The 24,297-nt window shown below is 39.0% G+C and overlaps 1 protein-coding gene across 4 annotated transcripts in view; it reads right to left on the bottom strand.

Annotated features, from left to right (window-relative positions):
• The window catches only part of FNDC3B (fibronectin type III domain containing 3B), a 344,224-nt gene that overhangs the window by 267,078 nt on the left and 52,849 nt on the right, over nucleotides 1-24,297 (bottom strand). For 3 of the 4 annotated variants that reach the window (XM_021069801.1, XM_021069800.1, XM_021069802.1), the window contains exon 2: nucleotides 7,390-7,528. The exons of the other annotated variant lie outside the window; for it this stretch is intronic. In XM_021069801.1, coding sequence (XP_020925460.1) covers nucleotides 7,390-7,500 — 111 coding nt within the window. In that variant the 5' untranslated portion in view covers nucleotides 7,501-7,528. The remainder of the gene's footprint in view (nucleotides 1-7,389; nucleotides 7,529-24,297) is intronic. 4 annotated transcript variants of the gene reach the window in all.

Raw genomic sequence — 24,297 nt, 5'->3', positions numbered from 1 at the left:
GCTTATTAAAATGAACAAATCTATTATTCAGTCACTCTTTAATTCAGTCATAAATCATACCCTCTCGTTCCTCCTTTCCACCCCAAATCTCAAAGAAGAGAGACTGGTAATATCTTGACACCAGAGGCCTTATAAGTTTGAGTAGTAGTGAGAATGCGGACGGCAGTTTGCAGTAATAATTTTCTTTAAACATTTGCACAGGTTACACAGTTCTCATCTATCTCGATGCTTAAGAGTCTGATCAAAAACTGAGCTTCCCCATACTTGGTTTTCCAGAGTCAACATCTGATTAGTCCAACTTCTACTTTCTAGCTCAAGCCCCAGCCTCTAAGTAGGATTCTATCATAAAAGGAGCTGTTATATAATGTTACTCAGCAACAATAGCTGCAGCTTCTATTTTAACTTGCCAGGTCCATTCTCATCGGAATATCCTTCCTTTTCCTGGGCCAGGCTCCCAAGAGCCCTTTATGCATTTTTCTACACTATACTGATTATAAACCTCTTTCCAGGTCCCCCTGACACAGAGGCCATCAGTATGTGTGAAGAGTAAACCTGTGTGGTGAGAGGATTTCAACTACTGAATGCAAGAAGGAAGCCATCAGGGGAAAAGTTATTAAGAAGACATCAACCAGAACAGAAAAGGTCATTGGATTAGGAGGCAGAGAAGTATATTTGATGTAAAAGACATGCTGATGACGAGCACGTCTGAACGTGGAAAGTTTTAATATGTTTAATGTGCTGTCTGGAAATGTGTACTCAAAAGAATGCTCCAGGAAAACTCTGGCTGTGTAGTCTGTCTAGGGAAAGCAAAGGCTTTCAGAAAAAAAAAAAAAAGAAAGAAAGAAAGAAACAAAAGGGGGGGGGGAATACCCTCACTTCCAATAAAATAACATGTGCAACAGAGATGTCTAGGCAAAAGTCAGGACAACTGGACATGACTGAGGCAACTTTAACCTCCTATCTTCAGGGGCACACCTGTTAACATGCTATCCCAGGAACAATTCTCTGTTTACTTTTAAGATTTACTTCCTGCAGAAGAGGCATATGAATACTCATTAGCAATTAATATTCTGGAAACTTAAAAAAAAAAAAAAGCAAGACATAAGAAATAAAAGATGACAAAATATTTGCTGGGTACTCTCTATGTGCTAAATGCTCTTCAGGACAAAGAAGCATCTAACTCTATCCCCAACCCCCCTGACGTGATGAATACATATATGAGAAGTGTCGCAAAGAATATAAAGTGGCATACTGCATATATAGAATGATTGGCCAACAGGGACCTGCTCTATACATAGCACAGAGAACTCTACCCAGTAGTCTGTGATAATCTATGTGGGAAAAGAATCTGAGAGAGAATGGTTATGTGCAAATGGGTCACTTTGTTGTAGAGCAGAAATTATTACAACCTTGTAAATTAACCATATTTCAATAAAACTTAAAAAAAGAAAGTGGCATACCACCATCGTGTAGGTTATGTGTCACATTAAATTAGCAAATCTATAAATTCCATGTTAACGCTCTATGATTAACCTAATGGTTTCTTTATTTAATGTGAAGCTGCTGTGATTCTTCTCCAGACATTAAACCAGGAGTTCCTGTTGTGGCTCAGTGGTAATGAACTAGACTAGTATCCATGAGGATGCAGATTCAATCCCTGGCCTCACTCAATGGGTTAAGGATCGGGCATTGCCGTGAGCAATGGTGTAGGTCACAGATGCCACTCAGATAAGACGCTGCTATGGCTGTGGTGTAGGCCAGCAGCTACAGCTCCAATTGGACCCCTAGCCTGGGAACTTCCATATGGCACAGATGCAGCCCTAAAAAGACAAAAAAAAAAGAAGATACTAAACCAGTAGAACAAGCTGGAAAACAGGTTGTTTACTCTTTCATGTTCAAACTAGCTGCTGCTGCTTGAAATCTCTAAGATGTGGTAAAAGTCCTTCACAAAGACAGTTAAATTAATACATCATTAGGTTCCTAAATGTATACATGAAATGCCAATATTTTGATTACTGAAGGGCAGTCACTGTAATTTATATAGCCACACATAAAAACTCAGGTGGAAATCTGACTTTTATAACTCAAGAACAGTATGCAGTTAGGTATATTAAGGAAAGCAAACTTTATTTAGCTATGTTGATCTATTTAGAGGTAAAAGAAATTATAGTGAGAGAAGTACTTTATTTAGAAAATAGCTAAAAATAAAGCTGTACAATTTCACTCCTAGGTATATACCCAAAAGAAACATAAACATACATCCACACAAAAATCTGCACACAAACACTCATAAGCAGTATTACTGATAAGAACCAAAGAGATTAGAAACAATCCAAATCTCCATCTACTGATGAACAGATAAATAAAATGTGGTATTATCCATACAACAGAGTATTAATTGGCACTCAGAAAGGTATAAGGTACATATACCTTGTTGATGTTTTTTTTTTTTTTTTAGGGCTGCTCCTGTGGCATATCGAAGTTCCCAGGCTAGGAGCCCAATTGGAGCCATAGCTCCCGGCCTACTCCTCAGCCACAGCAGTGTCAGATCTGAGGTGTGTCTGTGACCTACACCAGAGCTCCTGGCAACGCTGGATCCTTAACCCACTGAGTGAAGCCAGGGATCGAACCCACATCCTCATGTATAATAGTTGGATTTGTTACTGCTGAGCCACAGTGGGAACTCCCATACATACTTCATTTTATTGGGCTTTTTTATTGTGCTTCACAGAAAATTGAGTTTTTACAAATTAAAGGTTTTAACACAGTAACTCCAAGTAGAGTAAGGCCATTTTTCCAATGGTCTTTGCTCACTTTGTGTCTCTATGTCACAGTTTGTTAATTCTTGCAATATTTCAAACTTTTTCATTATTATTATGATTGTTATGGTGATCTATGATCAGTGATCTCTGATGATACCATTGCAAAAAAAATTATAACTCACTGAAGGCTCAGATGGTATTTTTTACCAATAAAGCATTTTTAAATCAAGGTAGGTACATTGTTTTTTCAGACATGCTAGTGCACATTCAAGAGACTACAGTATAGTATACACAGAACTTTTATATGCACAGAGAAACCAAGACATTCACGTGACTGTCGCAACACTGGCTTTACTACAGGGGTCTGGAACCGAACTCGAGATACCTCCGCAGTCTGCCTGTGCTGACACGCACTGCAACATGGACAAACCTTGAAAACATTACACTAAGGGAAAAGAGCCAGACATAAGAGGCCACATGTTGTATGATTTCATTTATATGAAATGTCCAGAATGGGCACATTATCTACAGAAGGGAGGTTAGTGGCTGCCTAGGAATAGGGGAGAGAAGGGAATAGAGAGAGTGACTGCTGGAGGGTTTCTTTTCTGGGTGATACGTATATTCTAAGATTAACTGTGGTCATGGTTGCACAATTTGGTGAATATAATCAATTTCGTCAAATTGTATACTTTAAATAAGTGAATTACATGGCATGTGGATTTTATCTCAATAAAGCTGTTCCTTCTGTTTATCTTGTATATTTATTACTGTTCTTGCTTGTTCCTTAGCTGATAGTATACTTTCAATCCTCATTCATAATGAAGACGGCTTTTCATTTTAAGAAGTCATCCTTTTCCTGCTACCTCTATAAAGTGACAAAACAAGGTTTCAAACTTAACATGACTTCAGACAATGAAAATTAACAGCGTCTCTTATTTAGAGAGTCAGAACAGAGCAGAGAATCTTGCCAAGAACTCGTCCTAATTAAATCCAGAAACTATCAGGACAGAAATCAGGAGGAGGAGGGCTGTGGGGACTGAAGAGTTTTCTCATAACTGTGGTGGTTCTTTGCATACATAGAAGTGTTCAGAATGTCCTCATACAGCTGCAAAGTATTAAGAATGCTGTAAACACATACCAGGTAAGCTTCACCATATACACTCCTAACAGAAACAGAGAGGCAGAGCCATCGCCAGTGGACAGCTCTTTACAACTGTATAATTCAGAGGGTGGCTCAAGTGCCTGTCCCATCAAATGTCACCCCAGGGGTCTGTGGGACAGTGTCTGCAATGTCCATCACTGAAGTCAGCCCTGGACCTCCAAATGGTCCTTGTTAAGATGAAAAAGTATTGCCTCCAAGGGACAGCACAGCAGAAACCTCAGAAAATACTATATAATTTTCTCTGGTATGTCTCCTGGGTCCTGATCCTTTCTCATAAACCCACATGAGCACCACGCTGCACATGCTCTTAGCGCAAGCAGCAAATACCAGCAGGTGTACTGGGCAAGCACTCAAAACTCATGCAGCCCCTGACTCTTAAATCCTGGCTTGGATCCTCACTTTTGGTCCTTGGACTCTTTGGGGAACCCCTACCCCTCCCCTTCCTCCCCCCACCCCCTCCTCTCCAGTATTTCTCCACTGGTTTTGGTTTTGCTTGCTCCTTGGGTCTTCCTTTCCCAACCCAGCTTCTACACACAGGCCCTGAGGACTCCACTACACTTACCTTGGCCAAAGCTAAGTGTTGGGGCCCAGAGGAAAGAGTGACGGCTTGTGGGAATGAGGAATACCCAGAATGGAGACTCTGGGGCAGAAAAAGGAAGAAAGTATGGGGCACATAGGCCACTGCCTAGGCTAAGCGGCAGTGACCCAGAGACAATAACAAGTAATAATAAATCTTGGGCTGTTCCTGCTGAGAGGGACATTTCAAACACACTCTGCCAACTTAACAACTGTGTTCCATTAAGGGAAATTTAGGGTTAATGCCAGTCAATAGCTTGGTCCACATAACGTATAAATGTCAATGTTTCTAGCACAAACATATTAACTAATTAGAAAGACTGAAACATTTCCTTCCCACAAGATTTGTTTAAAGTATCTCAGTCTAAGAAAGCTTGATGTATGTGACTGATTATAAACAGATTAATTAACAAATTTTCCCATTTCTTGGCTTTATAGAAAACTTCTCATCTGAAATTAAAATGTGATTTTATCAACCAAAATTACTAAGCAGCTTCTACTTAAGAGCTGAGGTAGATATACAGAGTAGGAAATACCACATGAGTTCTGAGGAAGTTCAGTCTTTTTTAAGTCTCTGGTCATTTCTAGGTATAAAGGAGTTTACTTCTGAAGAGAAAAACTGGAAAATTCTAAGAGCTTTGGATGCTGGCTTATATACTACAAAAGGCCACTTTAAGCAAAATGAATTACAGAAATGAGGGAAAAATCATCAAAACACAAAAATGGTGCATAGCAAGCAGGTCTCTTAGGCATATACATAAACCATGAGCAGGTGACAACATCTGTAAGACCTGAGTTGCTTCCAAGTTTAGTCATATTTGAATACCTTGCCCTTTTTTCTCCTTCTAACTAGTGAAAAGAAAGGAGATCAAACACCACATCTTTAAACCACTGATAGCACTTTGAGATCTTCCCACGAGTGGCCAGAGCAGAGCAGCAGAAGGTTGATGGAGAGAGGCAAGCACTAACTATGTGAGTGGCCACAGCACTGTGCTCAAATTTTATCTCAGGTGGAACAGGACAGCCCTGAGCAGGGCAGCGACATGGTGCATTTATGTTTTTAGAGGACTCAGTGGACTGCTGTGTGGAGCAAAAGTAAAAGCAGAGAGACCAGTGAGAAGGACTGTCCTACCCTGCTGAGAGGTGTTGGCTCAGAGTCCAGGAGTGGCCGTGGAAATGAAATGGACACAGCAAAGTATGGTTTCAGTAATATTCCTGAGAAAAGACCCACAGGACTTGCTGACAGACTGGAGTGAAAGATGAGAAGAAACAATCAGAGACTTGAAGAAGAGAGGAATGGAGGCAAGGAAGCAGAAGCTCTGCTTAGAAGTACTGCTTGCTGTAAAGGAGAGCAGAAATGTGAGGTGGTAACTGGAGGGGAATGATGGGTCAGTGGAGGGAGTATGTTTTTGTTGGGTGGACAAGAGGTATAGTTATTTATGTGTTTAAGATAAAAGATATTACAGTAGGTTGGTGGAAATGAGCTGAGAGAGAATCAGGAGTCAGGAAGGGAGATACCTGCATCAGTGGCAAGAAGAGAAGAAAGTTAATCAACTGACAAACATTTATTGAGCACCTATTAGATATACTTTGTTCTTAAGGAGTTCATAGTCTAATGCAGGACAAAGTAATGTATATAAATTATTAAGCAGCAAAGCAGGATTCAACAGAGGTATATACAAATATTAATGTACTAAGATGGATAAACAGTGGAAATGCACTAGGATAGATGGGGGGTGGAGGGGCAGCAACATACTGACATCAAATAAATGGCCGATTAACTTCTCTGAATTATTAATATACTCTGCATAAATATTTTTCAAGCAATTGTTCACAATTCGACTTTTCATCAAAGATTCTTACTTTTCTGCCTCTAAAGAATTACACAAATATAAAAAAACTGGCATTTATTTAGTACCAGACTGAGGGACCCAGTTTTAGTAGTCGATTAAAAAATTTAATTAACAGTATCAGAGACAATACTGGTCTCTCATAATTTTTAAAGTTTTACTTACCATTTAAATATTTTCCCAAGTGCTACAGGAATGAGCTCAGGAATAACTTTTCTACTCTGTAATGTCAAACTAGTGACAGGAGTTTTACAGAAAATAAGAAGCATCATTTTCTAAGCAGCAGGCACTACACTGGGAAGGATGGCTCCAGGAGTCTGGGTGGATGCACACAGACCTGTGCATCCTATCAGTCACCCCCTGCGTGAGATGCAAACCTGACCCACCCCCTAGGCATCATGTTCAAGCCGTTCTGCTCTGGCCAACCAGGCAAACCAGTTGAGCATAATACGTGACACGAGTAAACAGTATGTTATTCCAAAGACTGTACATATTTTCAAAATGATTCATTTCAAAAATCAGACATATCATTTTGATGCTTCAAAAATACCAACTGGATTAGGTAAGGTTTGCTGTTTTCAAAAACTAAAACTTCTGATATTTAAAAAATCATATGGTAATTCTACAGTGAAAACACTTGACCCTAGAGAACAACAAAGTTTCAAAATCACAGATCTTTTTTTTTTTTTTTTGGGTCTTTTTGTCTTTCAGGGCCGCACCCAAGGCACATGGAAGTTCCCAGGCTAGGGGTCCAGTCATAACTGCAGCCACTGGCCTAGGCCACAGCCACAGCAACTCGGGATCGGAGCCACATCTGCAACCTACACCACAGCTCACGGCAACACCGGACCCTAAACCCACTGAACGAGGCCAGCGATCGAATCCGTATCCTCATGGATGCTAGTAGGGTTCACTAACCACTGAGCCACAACAGGAACTCCCAGATCGCACATCTTTGAATCAATCTCAAAATGAAACAGCTTCTGAGTTCATGTCTCCCGATGGGACAATGTGAGAGTTTCCCTCTTCCTGCACCGACCTGCTGAGCTGCATCTCCATTCACCAGGTGAGGCATCATGGCTACCTCTCCATTCAGCAACGGCGGCAGTTCCAGAGGGATTTGGTCGGTCATCATCATTGTGACGTACATTCATGGAGAATTTCCCTCAACTGGCTTCCTGCAAGAAAATCACCATTTTTTAAAAAGGACTCAAGACCACAAAAATTCACCTGTAGTAGGTCAGCAATTTAAGTGCACTATCATGAGGTCAAATTCTTCTAGTCACAAAGCGTTGTATTTCTGTCTCAGTGGGGCCAGATAAAGCAAAAGTAAAGAAATATCCTGAACTAGGAGACCACAGACCTGTGTCTCCAAGGGGCCAAGTGAACACCTCCTCCAGTTCCTCAGCTTTGTCATTTAGTTATAAATTTTAAAAACATATGAGTAGCATAATAGTAACTCCCCTAACTCCAGGGATCTTTCTGAGAATAAAATGAGATAACTTGAAGTCAAAGTGTTAAATGAACACTAATCCTATCATTATCTTTAAGGTAACTATGGAAAATAAGGCCAAAGACAATGACCTCTAAGAACAGATTTTCTCTTTCATTAGGATTAAAATACTGTTCATGAGCAGTTAATCCAAGCAAGTAAACAGTTTAAGATTAACTACCTACACTGCAATTTCTGACCTTGCCATTAACTTGGTAATTAATCATGTTCTTATTATCTCTCTCCCATCATTTCCTTGAATTGGATTTAACCTGTTGCTTTACAGCTTTACCACCTGTGCACATCTTGAGCTTTCCTGTATCTGACAGTACCCATAGCACCCTGTACAGAATGCGGCTGAAAGGCAGATTCCACTGTCTCCACAGAATAAATGACTTTCATACAAGTATTCTAAACAACACAAAGCCCACTTTCATTCCATAATGGAACTTGCTAACAAAATCTAGTTTTCAACACAATAGCAGGAAAATAACAATAAATTCCTATTTAGAATGATAATATATTCTTTAAGAAGTATTTATGTATCCTGCACTTATGCTTAAAATTTTTGCCACAAAAAGTTTAATAGCATGGACAAAGAAGAATAAACAAATACACGCAGACATTTTAAGTCAGCTCAGAAATAAACATCCATAGAGTCCATTTTAAATTTTTCTTATTCAGAGTTCCCATTGTGACTCAGCAGTTAACGAACCCGACTAGCATCCATGAGGACGCAGTTTCAATCCCTGGCCTCGTCAGTGGGTTAAGGATCCAGCGTTGCTGTGAGCTGTGGTGTAGGTTGCAGATGTGGCTCAGATCCCACGTTGCTGTGGCTCTGGTATAGGCTGGAGGCTACAGCTCCGACTGGACCTCTAGCCTGGGAACCTCCATATGCCACAGGTTGGCCCTAAAAGACAAATAAATAAATTTTTTCTTTCTTTTTTTTTTTTCTTTTTGTCTTTTGTCCTTTTAGGGCCACACCCACGGCATATGGAAGTTCCCAGGCTAGAGGTCGAATCAGAGTAATTGCTGCAGGCCACAGCCACAGCCACGGCAGACCCGAGCCACATCTGCAACCTACACCACAGCTCATGGCAACACTGGATCCTTAACCCATTGAGTGAGGTCAGGGATCGAACCCTCAACCTCATAGTTCCTAGTCAGATTCGTTTCCGCTGAGCCACAATGGGAACTCCAATAAATTTTTTCTTATTCATAATAAAGTTCTCCCAAATTTCCAATTCAAAAGTAGGTAAATTAATCCTTTATTATTCAATATCCCAATGAGGCAAAAAGGGGGCAAATCCTTTCATGATTAGCTCTAATTTGTCCCAGGTGTGACAGAAGTAAACTATTTCTTATCATTATAAACTCCTTTCCTGGAAGTATCAAATGATGCATAAAAGCCACCCAAGACATTATAAACTTTTTTATTTAAATCAGTAAAATTTTACACTATTCATTATAACCCCATTTGGAGAAACTAATTATTTTAAGTGCCAAACAACGAAGTCTTGTCCCAACAAGGGAAGCACATTCTTTAATAACAGGTCTTATAATTCAGTGTTAACAGTACCATCATGCTGTTTTATGAGGCAATTACTCAGTTCCTAAGCAAATAAAGGTACAAAACCCAAAGTCCAATAGTTTATCCTGATGTAGGAAAGAGATTCTTCCACAATAAAATTAACCAAGATAATTTTCACTATCATGACATCAACTGTTGGATTTCAAGTAGTACTACTAATGGAATACTAATGTCCATTTCAATTTTATTTCAAATATACTTGACCCCCTACTAGAGTATGAGGAAAGGATGGCTACTTTTCCTCAGACTGATGATAAGACACAGACTTATTTCCTAAGCATAATGTTTTAATGGTCCTTCAACAATGCAGGTTAGAAAAACAGGGCACTGATTTACATAAGGGATCTGAGGATAAAACTTCCATGGAAAGAAGCACTCCATGCTCACTTCCACCTTTTCCTCACTCCTCCCCAGGGAAGAGTCCCAAGCCACTTGCTGGTGAAGCTCTGTCCTCTCCTCTCGCCTCTGCTCAAGTAGCAAGCACCAAAGCCCTCTCCCACAGGGCCAGTCCTGGTCATCTCGTAGAAAAGCACAAGGATGGAACTTGAACTCTTTTCATCCTGCACGTGCAGGCACTGGTAGGAGGTCATAATTGTGATCTAGCAGAAATTCAGGCACTCCTGGTCACCCATTGCTAATACCCAAGAATGTATCAACACTAACATTATATGTAACACTGATAATTCCAATTGAAGAAAACTTCTGGCTGGTGTCATAGTGAACAGTGGGACTTGCTATCATCAAAACGTAGCAATCCAGCCCCACTAGGCAGTACTCTTAAGCACAGGTATGAAGTCCAAAGTAAGGAGTTAACTTCTAGGTTCTTCCAGTATAGGATAAAAGGATAGACTGCCAGTACCATAGAAGTCTTATAGATGTAGGATGATAATGTGTGGGAGTCCACACAGAGGCTCCCCAAAGACACCAAGTCCACTGGCACAAAGAGATAATTGCATTTGCCTTTGAAAAAACATACAGGCAACTTTGGGTAGTGAAGCTGTTCCATGCAGTAAACAATGCCTGACTCCTCCATTTTTTTCTACTAGACGATGGATTATCCACCTCACAGATTTGCAGTGGTTACTGCAGATCACTGAGAGGGGAGCAAGGGAGAGGAAGACAGGTGAAACTGTGCGTTAAAGTCAACTGTATGTACAATCACTCCTTAGACAGCAAACAGTGGGAACTTACACACTCCTAGTACATAACTCAACCACCCAACAACTACATCTTTAATTATGAAGAAAAATGGAAGAATAAATAAACTGTGCCAAAGCATCTCACTTTTCATAACCAAAGTTGCTAATTCTCTTTTCCTTAGGCCACCAGCTTGTTAAAAATCCAAGGCCTGTTTTCTAATCCCTAAGAGTTTCACCAAAGGAAAGTCAGATATTATCCTACCTAGAATACAAGGTAAGAGATTGATCTAGAGGTGGTGGTTCACAAAGCCAACAATGTTTAAATACCCCTTTCTCCACTCCATGCACATATATAGGATATGTTCACTTATTTACCTGGAATTCAAGGAACAAAGAAAAAGCAATAAATTTTCTTTAGAAACGATAATGCCCAGCTATTTAACAAGGCAACTGCCTGCCAACCAGTCCTTAAATTATCATAGAGCAGAAACAATTTTGTGCCGTGGACTGTAGAAAAGACAAGGGAAAAGGCAGGAAAAAGAATGAAAACCATTGATGCAAAACATGAACCTCAGGGTACAAAGTAGTATGTACTATGGTTATTCCGATATTTTTGGTTATTCCCTAGTGATGGGGGTGGGAGGAGAGAGGTAATGACTTTTCCCAATACAAACAGAGAGACAAATGTTCAGGTTATACATTGGGAAGACCACTTGGCCCTAAACATTGACAGTTAAAGAGGGTTAAGTCAGGCTAAGAGACTTAGGAGGGCTTGCCAGTCTTCAATCATTTAACAGTGACAGCTCCCCCAAAAGTGAGTCTTGGGTTTTGGTGGGTAAGTCAACTTAAACAAGTGTGCCTCAGCCCCACTGCTCTGAGGGGAGACCTGGAGAATGTGATGTGCTTAAGAAAGCCGACAGGACTTTTTTAAATGAAGCAATGAATGTGGAAGGCTTACTATCCAAACAGTTAACTTTAAGGCCCAAACTGGATGGAATGACACATGCTCTTATTTCACTACAGAGCAGACTGACCAGAACGTTGTAATAACTGTGGATGGAATGACACATGTTCTTATTTTACTACAGAGCAGACTGACCAGAACTTTGTTTCTTCTTAGGGATACAGGGTCACTGTTTACAATCTGTGTTCAGTCACAAGACAAGGTGCTGTACTAGGGAGTTAGTAAAGCATTTTGACTTTATAAACCTAGAGAAATCACCCCTACTTTGAGGTCTCATGTTTAAATTCTATGTTTGTTTCATTTTATTTTTTTCTCTCTTCCTCATTAGGCTGAACCACAAACCACACCCCCTTAAATCTGAGAATTTGCTGCCTGACATCTTCCTTTGGCTGGGAGCAAGGCTGTTGGTTATATACACACAGTGGAGCAGTCTCTGGGGGTCTGAGAAGCTCCCCTCTGTGCCTTGCGCCATCTTCCTTTACCACTTACTGACTATCTGAGGGAAGCTCTGAGGAAAGCTGAGTGAGCCAGATGTGTGATCTCTGCATAACTGAGCTGTAACTGTTTTTCATGTCAGTCAGAAAGCCTCATGAGAAATCACCCCAACAAAACCCTCATTATCCCGGTCTGGGTTCCTTCTCCCCAAGACAGATGTGTATCTGAGCTGGCCAAAGCTACCACAGAGCTCAAGTACATTTTATCCAAGGAGGAACATCTACACTGTCCTCCTACACAGCAGAGTTCTTGCAATGAACCCATTCTTGAGACCACTACCCTTTACAAATAAAGAATGTACTGCAAAACTCATCAGAACAAACCAATAAAAACAGGTGATCTCTACTACAATGCAATTTTTTAATCCTCTGAACTTTTTTTTCCACATTGAGCACCAAGGTTTCACTCCTATTCTCTTTATTCTTACCCATACTTCCATTTCAAAGAATTTGGTGACAACCACAGGCCCCCACAACCCCTCCCCCTAACCACACATCCTAACACTAAAACCACAAGTGCTTCATGCCCAGCCAGTTCTATTCTTTTGATTGACAGGGAAGGGATGCCATGTGAGCACTTGTGGTTAACTTGCCTCTCTCCTGGGAGCAAGTGTTTGTTACCTTCCTTACCTGCTAGGCCCAGCTTTACCAAAAAATTTCTATGCTAATGCAGGGGTGGGGGCTGGGCACTTGGAAAAATAGATCCTCACCGTTAGTAAGACATTTAATTCTGTCCAAATACACCCCCATAGCTTTTAAAGAACAACTTATTTTAAAAGAATATTACAAAGGGTCTTCAGTTTTTATATCACTCTAGGCAACTGGGTTATTACTTTTTCCTTTTATTTTGCTTCCCCCACTCCAAGTCTAAAAAGGTTTTCCATGGTATTTTGGCCCCAGCCTATACTAAGAAACATACAGCCAATTTCATAAAATATCTGATTCTCAGGAGAGAACCACAGATCCATTTCCAAAGGCCAGAGAAAGCAATTATACACTAGGAAGAATTTCTAACTTGAAAAAACCAAACTCCTAATCACTGCTGGGAGAGTTTTAAGTCTGTGGACCTGGCCTTCAAATTAGTAACAAAATGTCCTGGTCCTCACTCCATGGGCCGATGACCCAAATTTCCTTACATTAATTCAAGATGTGAGTTAGCAGTACAGTACACAAATTAGTTTCAGATGACAAGAGAAAAAGAGAAAAAGAAATGTAACGGCACCGGCACCAAAAGGAACAAAGCATAACCATCAGCACCAAATGAGGAGATTAACTCCTTGAGTTAGATCTACGCCGGCAATGAGGCTCCCTGTTACATACACCCTGATGTGGCTTCTGACCTATTCCAAACTATCCCAGGGAAGTGTATAAAAATTAATGCAGTCTGAGATCCAATAAGAATTACAATTCATTTAATAAAAAAAAAAAAAAAAAAAGGAACTTGTAAGTTTTAACTTTTTGCTTCCATTCTGCAATTCAAATGAAATTTTGGGAAGATAAATGGGTATCTTTTTTTCTTTTTTTTTTGTGTGTGTGTCTTTTTGCCTTTTCTAGGGCCGCTCCCACAGCATATGGAGGTTCCCAGGCTAGGGGTCCAATCAGAGCCGTAGCCACGGGCCTACGCCAGACCACAGCAACCCCAGATCTGAGCCGCGTCTGCAACCTACACCATAGCTCACGGCAACGCCACATCCTTAACCCACTGAGCAAGGCCAGGGATGGAACCCACAACATCATGGTTCCTAGTCAGATTCGTTAACCACTACGCCACGACAGGAACTCCAGGTTTCTTGATCAATGGGAAATGGATGGAAACCTATCAGTCAAAACCTATAAAGCAATTAGGTAAATAAATAAATAAATAATAACCTTCAGAATTTGTGTATCACTAAAGTTAACTGTGATTCCATAAAGCTTGTATCTTTTCCAATAAAATATACATGAACCAATCACCTTCACATAAGCCAAACAGCATGTAAGCATTCTCCTTGCTACACGCTTGTTCCGCAGTCTGAGAAAAATATTCTCATGAGCATATTAGTTAAATCATAGCTTGACTCATACTTCAATAAAAGTTCCTTCTCTATTAAAAATACTATGACTTCTAATAGTCAGAATCTATTGTGGAAAAGATTTCAGAAAATTGTCACAAACATACCAGAGAAATGTTCTAGGCTTTTTTTTTTAAATAATAATAAGGAAAAGAAACTTTTTTCCTATTCAATACACTGAGAAAAACCCCATCAGTAATCCAAATAACAATACAATAAACTTATTGAATCACGGAATTCCCCCACTGTGGCGCACGGATCGACGGTGTCTCTGCAGCGGCAGGGACATGGGTTCCATCCCCAGCCTGGCACAGTGGGTCAAAGATCCTGCGTTGCTGCAACTGTAGGTTGCAGCTCCAGCTAGGATTCAAACCCTGACCTGGGAACTCCATATTCTGCAGGGTGGCCAAAATTATAAAAATATAAAAATAAAAAAAGGAAAATTCTTTACAAAAAAAAAAAGGAAGTTCCTATTGTGGCTCAGCAGTAACAAGCCTGACTAGTATCCATGAGGATGCGGGTTCGATCCCTGGCCTCACTCAGTGGCCTAAGAATCCGGCATTGCCATGAGCTGCAATGTGCGTCTCTGACGTGGCTCGGATCCCGAGTTGCTGTTGCTGTGGCATAGCTGGCAGCTGCAGCTCGGATTAGACCCCTAGCCGGGTAACTGCCATATGCCATACACATGGCCCTAAACAGCAAAAATAAAAAACAACTTATTGGATCACAAAAAACAGGGACTTTTTTTTTTTTCTCCTATGTTGTGTTTGAGGCAGGTGGGTATGAGAGGATACTAAAAAATTACTGTGTTTCTTTTAAAACAATGTAATTATCAGATAGCTCATGTTTTATGAGTATTACAAGTTCCTAAATGACTTATAATACCTAAGCCTATTAAAACTTAATTTACTTTGACAAACATTTGTGTAATGATTGACACTTGTTTATACCATTACTGTAGTAAAAAATAAAAACTTAAAAGTCAAAATTTGACAAAGAATCATACAGCACAGAAAGAAGAAACAAAGAAAGTCTGCTTTCATGAATGTCCTCATACAGGTGGCCCTTAAGTATATATGCCCTCAGTCACAAGGACTGCCAACTTCCAGTGTAGTCTGCCATTCTAAGCTTTACTAGCAGATTTAGAAAGACAAAGAGGAAGAGAGGAGAAAGGGAAAGAGAAAGATGCTAGGAGAGGAGGTGAGAGAAGTAAAAAAAAAAAAAAAAAAAAATTCTAAAGTTATACACACTCTCACAAACTAGTAAGTTATCAAAGCATCATTTTTAATTTTACTCTCTTCATCAGAAAAACCCCTTACCTTCCTGCTCCATTCTGGTTTTGAAAGAAAAACAACCCCTTAAAAGATATTTCAAAACCAAGAAATTCTCAAAATGGTTCTAGCCTTCTGAGCAAAACTAGAAACAGCTTTCTGATAGTAACTATGGAAACACCAAAGCATCAATATAAAGAAAGAAAAAAGAAACAATGAAAATAAAACAGAAACACTGTGCAATCTCCTTTACCTTTGAAATGGAGAAAAATCTGGTCTTTTATCAACACACATCAGACTGTTTTTACCACACTCCTGCTACTGTGAAAGTAGGATGTTTCTTTCCCACCACCACTGCCATAACATTAAAGCACTGGCTCTGACCATGAGGAATGAGCATGTGGCCATTTAGGAACCCAGTGTGAGCACTGCCACTGGACAGGAAAAGGCTGGGGGTGGTTTCAGTGTTTCTCTCCCTACCATCTTTCTGGCACACTTGGGGCAACCTGGAGGAAAGCCACCTGTACAGGCAAACACTCCCCTTTGCTTTCTTAAAATCAAATTATATGTGCCCCAAAAAGGGACATAGAGAGAAACTAAAGATTTTATTAGAATTTTTCACAGCCCCTCCACTAAAAACTGTTCAAAGGACCACTAATTATGGCAAAAAAGCATCAGAACAGAGAGACGCTAAGACTGAGTATTGGAAAACATGAGTTTTAATTCAAGGTTTGCCAATAATTAGCTTCATATTTGGGCAATGAATTTCTTCTTTTACAAAATGACAAGATTATATATTCGCCTTTAAGGTTTCTTTCTGTTATTAACAGAGTATGTTTCAAAACACCATTGCCTACTGTGCTTACTTCATACAGATTAAAAGAAAGCTAAAGAGAGGTTTACTCAAACTCTAAAAACCTGTTCGTTTTTCTTTCTTGTATAAGCTGAGCTTTCTGCATAAGAGACAGGAAGAATCTAAGTAAAATGTAGAAAAAAGAATGTATTGAGCAAATAGTGATAGTAATCACTGTGTTTTTATGTCAATGAAATCTAATTTTACAGCTGAGTTCTACACAGCTGTGGAAGAAAGACTCTTGCCATGGCTTGCCACTTGAACGAAAGAAGGAGTGGTGATAACTGTTCATGCAGAAAAACCTCTTGAGACATGAGCAGTACCTGGAGGTATGCACCCAGCTGGTTGGTTGAGGCACAAATAGTCTGGAATTTGTCTTCTTGTCTGATATGGGTTCATTAGTGAAGTTAAATTGCAGTTGTCTGAAAAAGTTCTTAACCTTAAAAACATTCTTGCTTTTTGCATCCAATTACAAACAGAAGAGAATTAGGTGGTGAGGCTTACATCCACAGAGAAATCCTCTGAAATCGATTTTAGATTAAAAACACCACCATATGTGTGTATATATAAATGAATCACTTTGTTGTACAGCAGAAATTATAACATTGTGAATCCACTATAACTCAGTAAAACTTTAAAAAAAGGAAAAAAATAAAACCACCACCATAGCCATCGATTAATATAAATTACAATAAATGATTTAAGCAAAAAATAAAAAAAAAAAAATGTCCACTGTGCTCCAGAGACCAAGGAGGAATGACAAGCAGTCTAACGTACAGGCCACACCCACAGGAATCCAGAGATGCTTTTTTTTCTTTTAACTTTGGCAAAGCATAGTCATGTCTCAACTTAAAACTACCACATAGGTAAGGCATTATTTGGGGACCAACTACAAAAAAAGTTTACCAACCAAAGGTCCCTTGCCTTTGTTTATTGTTTTTAAATCATGTTTAAAGAAGTGTGCAGACATAATCAGACATTTTTATTAGAACACCTAACTCTGAGAACACTCAACACAATAAATCTCACATCCCTCTCTCACATCCCAAGGATGACAGTCTAGCATCTACAAAGAAACATTCCAAAGCTATGAGCCCTTATTTTCACACATATCCACGCTAATGTTGTCACATACTTTACCCAAAGATGAATAACTGAAAATATTTGTTTTCAGTGAAATTTGGAATAGTGTGGTTGTTTCTTTAAATCTTTTTCTATAAGACGCTGGCACTTTTTCTATAAGATGCTTTCTGGACTATTTAGTACAGAAAACTAAATAGTCCAAGAACTGAAAAGGTCACTCCTAAAGCCCCTGCAGCTCTAGGGCTTCCTACCTCCAAGCTGCACGGGGCAGGGAGTATAAAGAGATGAGATGGGAAGTCAGAAGAAAGTCTCCACCCCAGCCCCAGAAGCTCACCCCTCACCCAGGCCTACCCAGGACTTCCTGCCAGGAAGCCCTACAGCACTTTGACAGGTCCCACTGCCTGTCAGGGTTGGGGCTCAAGGTGAGCCCTACAGCACTTTGACAGGTCCCATCGCCCTCTGGGTCTCAGTTTTTTCATCTGTAATATGGGTGCTTTTAGATTTTCCCTAACGAAATCCAAAATGTATCTTATTGCTCTGTTTTTAGAACTCTATTAAGAATTAAATTCACATTTTTACAACCACTTGGGTACCCAACAGCCACATGTAACAACACTCTTTATTTGGGGGAAAGTGTGTTGCAAACATCAAACAACTAACTGTTTCTGAGAAAGGTTGTGAGGAAAAGCCCCAAAGCAAAGAAGAACCCAGCTTGAAGCCCCTGTGCATTAATTCTTACCTAGCCTCACAACATTCATGTGAATTAAGCGGTATTCCCCTCTTAACAGGTCCTGCAACTAAGGTTGAGAAAGGTTAACTCATGTGCCCAAAGAGACTCAGAAAGAAAGTGATGGTAAGAAGGTCATGCTCTCTGACGGAGCTGATTATAATATCTAAGAATCTGACAATAAAACACGAAAGCAGAAGGGCTGATGAAAAATGCATAGCTTAATAGTGAATTTTAAAAACTGGATAAAACAAGCACAGAGCACAAAATTCAAAAAATAACTTTCAAAGACACTCAAAATTACCCAAAGTACATTTCTCTCCTATCTAGTCCCTAGTTGTTGCACAAAGGCAACAACTGTAAGTTTTCAGTGTATCCTTACCAAAACACAGATTTAATGATTTTTAGAAACATTATTTAAAGTAGCTTAAGGAAGGTTAAGCAAATCCACTGTACTATTACATACTCCAGATGGTTAAAAATTAGGGAGAAAAAGAAACCAGCCGAAGCCAACTACAGACTACTAAGTTATGTCCTCCATGGTGATTTTCAGAGATGTGCCGTGATTAAAGACAAAAGCAAAATTACTTCACAAAGAAGGACAGTTTAGTAAGTTATTGATGAGGAGACTGTTAGAACAAGGTGTTTGGTACAAAGAGTTTCAATATTATTTTCACTATTATTAGGTTAACCTATTAATAATAGGGTTTCACTATTATTTTCATATCCCAAAAGGACTCAGCTGAAAGGAAACTTCTCAAATAGCATCAAATAAAAGGACATGAACAAGGTCATCTCCCCTTCATTTTTTTTTTTCTTTTGGCCATGCCCGTGGCATGTGGAAGTTCCTGGGCCAGGGACAGAACCCACACCACAGTAGCAACCCAAGCTGCTATAGTGACAATACCGGATCCTTAACCCACTGCACCACAAGGAAACTCCCGATCATCCATTCTTTTAACAAGCATTTATTGAGCATCCACTATGTGCCAGGGACTACCAGAATTCTATGACTCTAGAAATAAAGGCATGAGATGAAATAGGATTACACTGAAATATTATATTCAATAACCCAAATCCACGTTGAACACTTCTGACAAGACCAAAGTCAACAGACCTCCATGCTCTTTGAAACCCTTCATCTGAGATAAGCTCCAGTGTCTAAATTTGGTTTCCCAGCTGTGACATCTTTTCTAGTCTTAAGTGTTCCAGAAGATGCATTTGTCTTCAAAATGTGACCCCTTCCTCAACCTTCATTTCTGATTAGCCAGGAGAATACTAAAATTGTTTCTTTAATCATCTCATATAGAATTCAATCATGTTTATTTAACAAACTCAGTTTTGTTTAATTGAATAGATGTTAAAAAACTCCTTACAAGGGAGAGCTCAGAAGCTGAATCTTCAGCCTGGTAAAGCATCACTGATGTTTTATCCAATGTATACTTAACTATGTATTTCAAAGATTTCTGACATTTCATTACTAATTTTAGATGTTGATTCAAGTTTTTTTTCAAAAAATATCTGATTTTTTCTTCCACCCCTATGTGGGGGAGGGTGGATAAATAGCACATGATTCATTGAAAATCAGTTTACAGGAGTTCCCGTTCTGGCGCAGGGGAAACAATCCAGCTAGGAACCATGAGGACTCAGGTTTGATCCCTGGTCTCACTCATCAGGTTAAGGATCCGGTGTTGCCGTGAGCTATGGTACAGGTCACAGACTCAGCTAGGATCTGGTGTTGCTGTAGCTGTGGCGTAGGCCAGCATTTGTAGCTCCAATTCAACCCCTAGCCTGGGAATCTCCATATGCCACAATTGCAGCCCTAAAAAAAAAGAAAAGAAAAGAAAAGGAAATCAATTTACAAACATGTTTTTTATGACAAACTATTTCTTGAAGAGATTACAATTGATGACATGCTCATGAACAGGTCTGTATTTTACCCAGTGTTGACTGAACACAAAGTAAATACCAGGTGTCCCTTAGAACTTATAAGGTACTGAAACAGAAAATTCACATGAAATGAAAACACTTATAAAGAAACAAATTAGCAGGTGCAAAGACACATCATGTAAGGGAAGCTCTATTTAGTATTTCAGATTTTAGCCCATTACAATAAAATTTTAACATAAGCGACTACTTTACTAATTCAAATATTTTTAAAAACACAAAAATGCAGAATTCTTCAGAAAAAAGATTTTCTTTCTTTCAAGAAAAAAAAGAAAAACTTGTCACATACCATAGAACATCAAGAGATTTATTTTTAATAGATGAAATGACAATTGGTGTACACATACATATATTCAAACAGATGCATCTAAATGCTTGAAAGTATGGATGAACAACAAGGTCCTACTGTACAGCATAGGGAACTATAGTCAATAGCCTATGATAAACCATAAGAATATTTTAAAATATATATAACTAAATCGCTTTGCTATACAGCAGAAGTTAACATTGTAAATCAACTATATTCAATTTGAAAATGAATAAATGTTTGAAAACATGATATTTGCCTATATCCTAAACACTCCCTGTGAATAATGACATCATTAATTACACTAATATAATTTGTTAAGAAAATGTAAAGGGGTTGCATTCACTTATTTAATAAATAAATATGGTTCTGCTCTGTGCAAGACACTCTTGTGCTGAAATAATTCAAATTCCAAATTAAAGGAGCCCACTAACAAGCTTAAAATCATTCCAGGAAAATAATATTAAGTAATTTTAAAATTCAACTCTGCTACAAAATGGTCTCCAATTTTTTTTATTTCTCCTCATGTGAAAGCATGAAAAACACAAAATATTTTTCAGTTAACATTACTGAAGAACTCAGAAGCATAAAATTGAAAAGACAAATAACATTTTAGGACTTAATAGCTCTGACCTGGCATCTCAGGAAGGCCCAAGGGTTCCCCATACCACACTGTGACAACCACTGCCCTACATCAAGCAGCTCAGAGGTAAAAATGTAAGAAAAATTTAAATCCACATTCTAGTAGACAAAGATTGCTATCCCTATTTTATATACTCTGTACATCCATAATTCACCTGGCAGAGTCTAAACAAATTAATCCAAATGAACAGGTATTCAAATTCTAGCATGGATTTTTCCCTCCAGGACTTTACAATACACTCTTTAAAGTACTTTGGTGAAACAAATTTATTTGGTAAAATCTTGACATAGGAGCAGCAGGCTGAAGGATAAGAAATGGGTTGGGGACCAAGTACTCTTCTGCTGGGAATGTCAGCAAACATCCAAGGACAGGCCCACTAGAAAGGACCCCATTCAATCTTTGGAGTAATCATGCTCATGCCCTCCATTCAGAGCAAAGGATCGACTCCAAGGGACTAAGACAAGTAATTTTGTATTGCTATTCCCAAGTAAGAACTTTATCTACTCTGATCTCTAGACCTTCATTTATTGCTCAATGAGCCCAAAAGAAATCTGGAAATGACTTGATCTAGTATTTTCTAGGGTCACTATTTTCTTTAGCCACAGCCTATTACGTCTTTCATCAAAGAACCCAAAAGGAGTTTTCTGAGGCATAACATAACTCTTAAAATGAGTACCTCAAGTTTCAAACATAGACAGAACAGTTAGTAAGAAGGATGACATTTATTTCCTAGAGCAGCAGAATCAAACTCAAAATAATGCCACAGTTAATTAATTTACATTCAGCAAACACTGATAACAGGCTTCCCTTTTATTTTTAAAAATAGATTTAACAAGCATATTAATTTTCCGCTGGCCACTATAAATAAATGGAACTACAAAATATCTTTCTTTGCAAGGGCATTCTGGCCAGTCGCTCCTAGGCTGACCCTGGGTGGAATGTGTATTTACACTGCCGAGAGACTGGCATTGTGTGCTGGTGGGAAACCACTTTTCACAAACCTCCCATTCAGTGGAGGCCTCCACAATAGGTACTCACACAGGAAACAGGCACCGCAAGAGCACCTCTGACTGTTCCAGAGAGAACTTCCCAAAACTACGGGATGGTGAACCACTGTAAATGCCGTGTTCACAGGCCCCAACTGCCTACACTTCAGTGCCAACAAAGCTCCTGTTGTCCACAATCGTTCCCCCGAGTCCTTCCCAAGGTGAAAGGGAAACAGTCAACAACTCCACTTCATTTTTCTAGCTAATCTCTTAGGGTATCACTTTGTTTAAAAAAAAAAAAAATTCAGAAGGCCATGACATTTTTTTCAAATAAACTGGAAAATACTCCCAAGAAGCTATTGCTTTTCAAAACTAATGGAAGGTATTAGTACTGAATATGCAATTTAAAATATCAAAACATCAACAGTCACTTCATTATCATCACTGAAAATTAGGGTTCCTTGGAATCCCAAGAGATGAAGTATCCAGCGTTGTCACTGCAGTGGCCCAGGTTAAATCCCTGGCCTGGAGAACTTCTGCATGCCATGGATGTGGCAAAAAAAAAAAAAAAAAAAAAAAAAAAAAAAAAAAAATTAGGGTTTCTTAAATACTGACCATTTTGCTCAACTGCAAAGCAAAAAAAAAAAAAAAAAAAAAACCAAAAAAAATTATTTTAAACTCCTCAAATAGGAAAGTGGGCACTGTCAGTATCATATCAATGGCTTCTGCATAAACATGTGAAGAAATAAAGATGATGGTGACACATGCCATCAAATCAATCAACTGCCGGCTGAAATATGAAATTAACAATTAGGTTTTGTCAATTTAATAGTACACTACTAAACTACCAGTCTGACTTTTTCTTCCCTACCTGAGCTTTTTTAAAAAACACAAATGGGTTCTTTCAACAATGCTGAATAAATTCTCAATACTCTAGTTTCTCAACCTGCAAAAGAGAGGTAACAACTGCTTCCTACAGGAATATTCTTAGGCCATTAAATAACTTAATGATATTGGGCAAGGGGGAACTCCTCTGGCTTATTTTTCTCATGTCTCTAATTACAAATCTAAACTCCATGATCAAGGTTCACTGCAGCTCTAATAATTTATCAATTTGGGAACAGCAACAAAAAATATCACAATTAACATATACATCTCAAGGGTTTATTGTAAGTCTAGTACTTAAGGCAGCCACCATAAAAGGTCCATAAATAATACCACTTAACTAGCTTCATGAAGTCGCTACTGCAATATAGAAAAAGTAAACCAGAAGTCTCACAAAGAAATGCTCACAACACAGTATTTTGTGAAATGTATATAGGGAATATATGTACATATATTTGTTTAGTTGTTTTGTTTTTTTTTTTTCTGTTGAGGGCCATACCTGTGGTATATGGAGGTTCCCAGGCTAGGGGATGAATTGGAGCTACAGCTGCCGGCCTATACCACGGCCACAACAACACAGGATCCAAGCCACGTCTGTGACCTACACCACAGCTCACTGCAACGCCAGATCCTTAACCCACTGAGCGAGGCCTGGGATCAAATGGCATCCTCATGGATACTAGCTGGGTTCTTTACCACTGAGCCATGATAGGAACTCCTATAATTGTTTATAATACTGAAATGAAATAGAACCAAAATGTTAACAATGTTAACCTATAGATAATGAAATGAATGAAGTATATTTTTCCTTTATACTTAACTGTATTTTTTAAAGTATCCTACAATGAGCATCTATAATTTTTATAATGGTAAAAGTTAACTTTTAAAAGCCTATATAGGACTTCCCTTGTAGCACAGCAGGCTAAGGATCTGGCATTGTTACTGCAGCAGCCCTGGTCGCTGTTGTGGCACAGATTCAATCCCTGGCCTGGAAGCTTCCATGTGCTGAGGGCGCCACCAAAAATATAAATAATTTTTTTAAAAAAAACAACCCATATAATTCAATCTACTTTGGACCCTGTAACTGCTAAATTTTCGTGATGAAATACTTCCAAACCACTGTTCAACCTAAGGTGAAAGACCCAAAGGATATGGATTTATCCAAATCTCTGAGGATGAACTTTCACCATTCAACCCTGACTCTGTGGGACATAACAATGGAAGAGCATCTGTGGTTAAGTAATAGACTTGGTAAAATTTACAAAACCACCCCTCAGGTCATGCTTGCTGAGTAATCTCTAGATTAGGCATGCTCACCAGGACCAACCCAAACAATTTTTTTAAAGGGAGGAGGGGAAAAGGCAGGTTCTCCAGCCTTACTTTTTTTAGATAAGGAGCACACTAAAAAATCCCCTTCAAACTGCCAAAATAAATCCAACTTTCTGGGTGGAGAAGGCTCCGTCAATCAAATGAGACTCAGCAAAGATAAACTAATAATAGAAATGTGTTACATA

Source organism: Sus scrofa, chromosome 13, assembly GCF_000003025.6.
Source record: "Sus scrofa isolate TJ Tabasco breed Duroc chromosome 13, Sscrofa11.1, whole genome shotgun sequence".
NCBI classification, from domain to species: Eukaryota; Metazoa; Chordata; class Mammalia; order Artiodactyla; family Suidae; genus Sus; species Sus scrofa.
Note: the sequence above shows the minus strand (reverse complement) of the source record. Positions and strands in the feature narration are given on the sequence as shown.